Below are 7,803 nucleotides of genomic sequence, written 5' to 3' on the forward strand. Positions count from 1 at the left end.
TCTTTACGTTCTGGAGTTCCATGGTTCCATCCATTGTGATGTTGAATACGCACGCGGCTGCACCACCAGCGACTGCCACCCCAACTCCCACCCCGGTCACGATCAGAGAGGCACCCATAGTGATAGGGGCCCGGATGAGACACACTATGGAGGTGATCCCTCCAGCGGCTCCAAAAACCCCTCCAGTCAGGCTGCCCACGGTGGTGCCGTAGTGCAGTTTCTCCAGACCAGCAGCCAGAGCCCTCGGCTTCTGCAGACTCTCCTGGAGCTCCGTAACAGTCCGTTCAACTTGTGAAAGAAGTCTGTTGTAAAACTAAAGTTGGGAGTTTTGGGAAAATCACACAGTTGTATCATTGTGTGTAATCCTCATGGCAACTAATGATGGACATCTTATGATGGAAGGCTAAAAAGTACATTTCAACTCAACTCTCACAATGAAATTTGAATTTTTAATAACAAACCACATCATATGCATTTGTACATTTATTGTAGAGAATGTATATTTCAGACAAGGTTTCATACAGATCACAGTTAAGAACAGTTGCTGTGTTGTTTATCCTGTAAATGTAAAAATGCTAATCAAAGCATTGATAGTAAAACAGAATGGTGACATATTTAACAGAGTGGCTGCATTTAATGACATTATTAGATGAATGTGTGACATTTTGGTTCAAATTTGAAAGTTGAGGGTGTTTTTTGTTAAGTCTCCAACATAAATAAGCACTTCTAGATAAAACAAATTTTTTTGTAGTATTGTGAGTTTATTCTTTTAGGGGATACAGATATACTATCTCATGAAGATATTCATGACATCATGATATGGAGCGCAAGAGTATTATGAGGAGAATAAAGCTTGTTTCATGTGTAAACAAATATATTTCACTGTCTCAAAGTAAACGTCTGCTAGAGACAATTTACAGCAAAAAGAGTTAAGAGCACATGAATATATGGACAATTATAGTGAAGTCTCATGAAGAAATGCTGGAGGACAATCTAGTTTGATGCTGCTGGAGGCTTTGTCAGATGGACATTCACTGGGGACCTTGAAAGAACACAGAAATATACATGAAGGTTGTTGACATATTATAATGACAATGTGATTACCTTTCAGTTATTTAATTATATGATAAAAAAAACGATTCCTTTAGGTTGTCATTACATTTCCAGTATATGTGTTGGAGGGTTCCTGTTATAATTCAAAATTTGTGACATATCCTACAAGAAAGTGGTTCTCTGGAGTACTGAAGGGTAAATCCAGACCCAGGTCTATACCCTTTATCTGTACATAACTCAGAAAGGTGTTTTGAAAAATTCTTTCATTTATTATTCACAGATCCAGATAATTCCCCACCTACATCTTATTCTAGTGTCATGTGGTTGGGAAGGAGGACTTACTGCTTGATGAGTCAGGTGCCCACTGCAAATATTCACATTGTGTCTTTTCAGTTCAGATTTTATTAAGGCTGGAATTGGAAAAAAGACACATTCTTATAATAATCAAATAATGCTGCACAATATATATGTTTGCTGTACTATTGATGAACTACTAGTAAATCAAGTTTATTATTATTATTATTATTATTATATGGAGCATTTATATACAGTGCAGTCCAAAACAATTACATATCTCATTTCATAAAAGCTTTTAAACCCTGTAAAAATGAATTGAGCAAAAAGCATAACTTTCTTATAACGTGATGTATTTTGTAATGAACAACCTAAATACATTATTATAATAAATTATAATTGCGAGTGGTGCACCTTTTTTTAGGAAGATGTAACATTTTGTAATGACTAACCAAAAATGCAAAGCAAGCTAAATATCTGCAGCCCTGTGGTTAATACTCGGGTGCCTCCTATACACATTTTCTTTTCGCCTAGTAGTTGCAACAAGCACAGTAACTTGGCCAAGTCAAGCATGAATGGGTCTCTCTCTCTCCCTTTCACAAATAAATCAAATTAATGTATCAGGTTAAAATTAAATTGGATGGATAACACATTTTCATTTGCACTCGGTCACATTCAGTCTTTCATAACGATAATGTAACGGGTGTCCTGTATTCCCACCAGACTATATTATCAGGATGCCATTGAGCGCAAACCTCCGCCAGAGGTTATGAACTATCCTAGCGATCTCTATCTTAGGGAACAGTTTGTAGTTGGTACCATGTCTAATATGAACTAATTTTAATATGAAGTGAATATGAACTCATGGGCAAACATAGGGTTTCAACCTATCGTAGCTTTTTAACTAGCCTTCTGTAGTTTAGGGAACTATTTTAACAGTTGTGTGTAATATGTGTGAATATGAACTTGTTACTATGAAACTTCACACCTTTTCCTAGTATAATCTTATAAGAAGCTATAACAACAGCTAGATAACTAGGCCATCATTTCATGCAAATGGAACTCTTCCATTTAAACTGTTATTTCAAAGTTTCCTTAGCTAGCTAGTTAGTTAGCTAGCATAGCAACTACACAACCATCGCAATCAGGAAACATCATTAGCTGCAAAGTTTAATTTCTCAAAATCAGCTCACCAATAAAAGGCAGGCATGGGTTCAAAGTGATCACAACCACTTGCAGGTGATGTTAAATGATAGACATATGATAGATAGACAATGATAGACATTCATATAGACATTAAACAATCCTGAGAGAAATAATAGGGCATCAATGGAGCAAGGGCTTACTCTGATACATTATATGGACAAAAGTATTTGGCCACATCAGTTCATTATTGAATTCAGGAGTTTCAATCAGACCCGTTGCCACAGGTGTATAAAATCAAGCACCTAGCCATGCACTCAATTTGCAAACATTTGTGATACAGAATTTGTCGTTCTGAAGAGCTCAGTGACTTCAAGCATGGCACTGTGATAGGATGCCGCCTTTGCAATAAGACAGTTCGTGAAATTTCATCCCTGCTGGAAATTCCACTGTCGACTGTAAGTGATATTATTAGAAAGTGGAAGCGTTTAGTAACAACAACAACTCAGCCACGAAGCGGAAGACCATGTCAAATCACAGAGCAGTGTCAACGACTGCTAAGGCGCATAAGTCGCCAACGCTATGCTGATTCCATAGCTGAAGGGTTCTGAGCTTCCACTGGCATTCAATTGTCATGATATTAGATTCGCAGATTATCAGTTGCATGTTTTTGTGTTAATAGGAGTCACATTAGGCTTTTTTCTCTCATCCATAACAAATAACGTAGCCCCGCTAAGTTTTTAAAAACTTTAAATAAACCTCTTTTGAATGTATGTAGTGACAAATTTGTCACTACATACATTCTCAAAAGAGGTCTATTTAAAGTTTCTACAGATGGCTGTTTAAATATCTAGGAGGTACAGTGCCCTCGAAAATTATTGGCACCCTTAGTGAATATGAGCAAAAGGCTATGAATTTTTTTTCTTTGCTGTTTATTCTCTTGGTCTTTCACTCAAAATAGGTGTGCCACAATTATTGGCACCCCTAGAAAATCTTATAATCAAAATCTAACTGAAGTATATTTCCAGTCATGTTTTACATTTTTAAGTTCACCTGTTTGATTAGGAACTCTTAAGTGGTCAACCATGACTTCCTGTTTCACTGGGGTATAAATATGAGGTGCCACAGGCCAAATTCCCTTAGTCATTCATCACTGTTATGTTAAGAATCAGCCTGGAAGAGGACGTGTGTGTACATTGACCCCACGCACCGTGGGGGGGATGTTTTGACTGCCAAAAGAATCTCCAAGGATCACAGCTGGAGAATTGCAGAGGTTAGTTGAGTCTTGGGGTCAAAAAGTCTCCAAAACCACCGTCAGATGCCACCTACATCACCACAAGTTGTTTGGGAGGATTGCCAGAAAAAAGCCTCTGCTGTCAATCAACAACAAACTAAAGCGCCTACAGTTTGCCAAATTTTACTGGGACTTTCAATGGGACCGGGTTATATGGTCAGATGAGACCAAAATAAAGCTTTTTGGCAACAAACATCAAAGGTGGGTTTGGCTTAGACAGAACGATAGCCATACAGAAAAGCACCTCATACCCACTGTGAAGAATGGTGGCGGATCTTTGATGTTGTGGGGCTGTTTTTCTTCCAAAGGCTCTGGACATCTTGTTAGGATACATGGTATGATGGACTCCATCAAATACCAGCGGCTATGAAATGAAAACCTAACAGCCTCTTAGCCAGGAGGCTTAAAATGGGCCGTGGTTGGACCTTCCAGCAGGACAATGATCCTAAGCACACCTCAAAATCTACACAATAATGGTTCACCGACCGCAGAATAAAGGTTTTGCCATGGCCATCACAGTCCCTGACCTAAACCCTATAGAAAATCTGTGGGATGAGTCCACAAGCGTCGAACTTGGAATCTGAAAGATCTGGAGAGATATTGTATGGAGGAATGGTCTCAGATCCCGTACCAACCTCATCACGCATTGTAGGAGAAGACTCAGAGCTGTTATCTTGGCAAAGGGAGGCTGCACAAACTATTAAATAAAGTGGTGCAAATAATTGTGGCACACATATTTTTGAGAATAATATTTGTTTCATGATAAGAATTGAATGTTTCTTTCAATTACAGTATGTTACTTCAATTAAAGGTTAGATTTTTGTGAATATTTTGAATGAAAGATCATGAGGATAAACAATAAAGAAATGTTTTCACATCTTGCTTTACATTTTTTTTACTAAAGGGTGCCAATCATTTTGGAAAGGAATGTAGTACAATTTGTACACCCCCAAGCAGCACATATTTCCAACGATTTTCACTTAGAGGCTAATGTTTTGTGATTGGCCACCCTGAGCAAGATGAATGCATGGAAGGCAGCTGGCCCTGATTGAATACCTGGCTGTGTGCATAGAGCCTGTGCAGGGCTTCTGTCCAGGGTTTTTACACACATTTTCGACTTGTCCACTGCGGTATGGCTAAAGTATTTAGCAGACTTGTCCACTGTGGTTATGGCTTAAGTATTTAGCAGACTTGTCCACTGTGGTTATGACTAAAGTATTTAGCAGACGTGTCCACTGTGGTTATGGCTTAAGTATTTAGCAGACTTGTCAACTGTGGTTATGGCTAAAGTATTTAGCAGACTTGTCAACTGTGGTTATGGCTAAAGTATTTAGCAGACTTGTCCACTGCGGTATGGTTAAAGTATTTAGCAGACTTGTCCAAAGTGAAAGGTGAGCGTTTAAACCCTTTTTAAATGTACCAAGGCTGTCACTAGGTAGATCATTCCACCATGGTGGTACCATGTAAGAAAAGAGTCTTGCTGCAGAGAGAAGGCAAAGACAACAGTCACTCATCAGAGGAGTGAGGTGGTCGAGATGGTCCATAGTGCTAAATTTTGCCATTTAAATGAGTTGGTGCTGGTCCAGTGGCTGTCCTATAGGCAATTATGAGTTTAATTCTAGCAGCTACAGGGAGCCAGCGAATGGTGACCTGCAGAAGAGTAACATGTGTATGGGCTGATCGAAAACTAAATGTGCAATGTATACAGGCAGGCCCGCTAAAATTGAATTGCAATAGTTTTGTTTAGAACTTACCTGGGTCTGCACAAGAACTTGTGTAGCATATTGTGTGAGATAAGGTCTGATCTTCTGAATGTTAAAGTGTAAATTCACAATACCTCGAGACGGAAGCTACATGCTCAGAGAAATTAAATTGGTCATCAATTATTACATCCAGGTTATGTGCATTTTGTGGGTTAGGATTGACTGGTAATACCAGGAGCTGAGTTGAAGGTGTCGATCCCTCATCCAAACTGAAATACCACTGAGGTATGCAGATATTGTGGAATGATCCAGGGGGGAAGACAAGTACAGCTGAGTATCATCCACATAACAGTGATAAGAAAATTCATGGGGACGGATAATCTCACCTAAGGAAGTGGTGTAGATAGAAAATAGGAGGGGTTTAAGTAGCAATCCCTGGGGTACACCAGTGGAGACGTGATGAGATTTTGATACTTGACCCTGCCAAGAAACACTGAATAAATGTCCTCTGAGGTATGATTCAAACCAACTCTATGCTTTCCCCAATTTTCCCAGTTCAGACGGCGTAGAGAGGAGGATGTCTTGGTTCACTGTATCAAAGGCTGCTGACAAGTCTGGTAAAAATCGGAACTGATGACATCAGAGGCTTCAGTCACAGATAAAAGAGTAGTTTCAGTAGAATGACCACTCTTAAAACCAGACTGCTTAGTGTCTAGCTAATTATTCTGAGACAGGAAATCAGAAACTTGCTTGAAGACAACCTTTTCAAGAATCTCTCAAGAAAAAGGCAAGAAAGGAGACAGGTCTATAATTCTACACATCAGAAGGGTTAAGTGAATCTTTCTTAAGCAAAGGAGTAAACGGAGCATGTTTGAATGATGTAGGAAAGTTTCCTGAACTGAGTGAAGCATTGACTACATGCTTGATGGCAGGTCCAATTGTAGGCAAGATAGACTGGAGAGGGTTGGTGGGAATGGAGTCAAGAGAACATGTCGAAGGTCGACTCCGTTGAAGAAACATAGAGACTTTTTCATTGAGAGGGGAGAATGATTTCAATGATGCTCCAACGTCCAGAAAATAGCTCACAAAAGGAAAATGCCAGACATGGATCTTCCAGTTGACATGGTACATAGAGGCTTCCAACCTAGTCTGTGTGATACACTGACTTACTGCCGAAAGTATGCCGGTATATTTTACCCTTAAAGAGGCTACAACCAATTAGGATAATTGTTTTGTTTTATAAAGTTTTGGATGTGATTGCCATGGTAACATTCCAAATTGTCCTTTTGGATATTTGAGATTCTGAACGATGTCCACCAATAAAGCCTTTCATAATGCACTGATATCCTCTTTCAAATGTACCCTACCAGCAAAATGATAAGCTTCCTAATCAGCATAGATGTAATGCCAAATTATCAGGCAGTCTACATTTTTTACAGCAATTTGAAAAAGGAGAAGAAATGGCTCATATATATGGTCTGGTTGCTTTAAGTAACTGCAATAATATGCTCAAAATAACACCTGTGACCTGTGACGGTGTTGGGATCCAAACAAAATCCACACAAAATTCATGACTAGCAATGATCTGACTTGATCAATGATCTGACTTGCATAGAACCAGTGATTCTCCAATTTAAGGCAACATCATTATTTAGTCAAAAGCTTGCAATATATTTTTTAATTTCGTAATGAAATGATATTCTGGCAATGTTTAATTTGATGATTTACAGATACGATGAAATATGTTCAAAACAGTAATAAAAATGTCACAGGGTGGCACTACAATCCAGGAGAATGAAGATAATATTACTTGAATTAACATAGTGGACTTAAAATATGGCCTTCTGGAAAACCACTGTGTGACAATTCTTGAATAGTATGTTAAATGTTACCTGTTAGAATGATGCCAACAAAAATCCAAACACACAGGAAGATGTTTCCAACCAGAGGACTGTAGGTTGTGCTGAGTCTTCCCTGAATAAGGGTAAAAAGGATCCCAAATATCTGAGGACAAAAGAAGACAATACTTGGGGTCCAATAGATGTCATATTTGAGTCAAGTAGGCTTAATAACATCCTCCTGAGACAAACTCACAGAATAGAGATGGCACTCTCAGAGTGCTTCAAAACTTGAACAAATTTGCTGAAAAAATGTCAACAATGTTTGCCTGTTTAGCAGATTCAAACCCTTGTCTATGATGTTTTCCATGCGCTCCACATAGAAGGATATTTGCTTTGGGATATCACATAATGCCAAGCATTTATAGAAACATGTATTTAACCCAGGTAAGCATCTGGAGTTGGAGGGCAGAATTAG

At 38.7% G+C, this 7,803-nt stretch overlaps 1 protein-coding gene across 2 annotated transcripts in view; it reads right to left on the minus strand.

Moving 5' to 3' along the window:
- Positions 1 to 429: 429 nt before the first annotated feature.
- The window catches only part of LOC105900073 (FLVCR heme transporter 1), a 20,404-nt gene continuing 13,030 nt past the window's right edge, over positions 430 to 7,803 (minus strand). For both annotated transcript variants that reach the window (XR_004165266.2, XM_031581699.2), the window contains exons 8-10: positions 7,380 to 7,491; positions 1,396 to 1,463; positions 430 to 1,042 (exon numbers count right to left, since the gene is read on the minus strand). Coding sequence is in view for 1 of the 2 variants with exons in the window: in XM_031581699.2 (XP_031437559.1) it covers positions 956 to 1,042; positions 1,396 to 1,463; positions 7,380 to 7,491 (267 nt within the window). In the remaining variant the exon portion in view is untranslated. The remainder of the gene's footprint in view (positions 1,043 to 1,395; positions 1,464 to 7,379; positions 7,492 to 7,803) is intronic.

This window comes from Clupea harengus, chromosome 15 (assembly GCF_900700415.2).
Source record: "Clupea harengus chromosome 15, Ch_v2.0.2, whole genome shotgun sequence".
Classification (NCBI taxonomy): Eukaryota; Metazoa; Chordata; class Actinopteri; order Clupeiformes; family Clupeidae; genus Clupea; species Clupea harengus.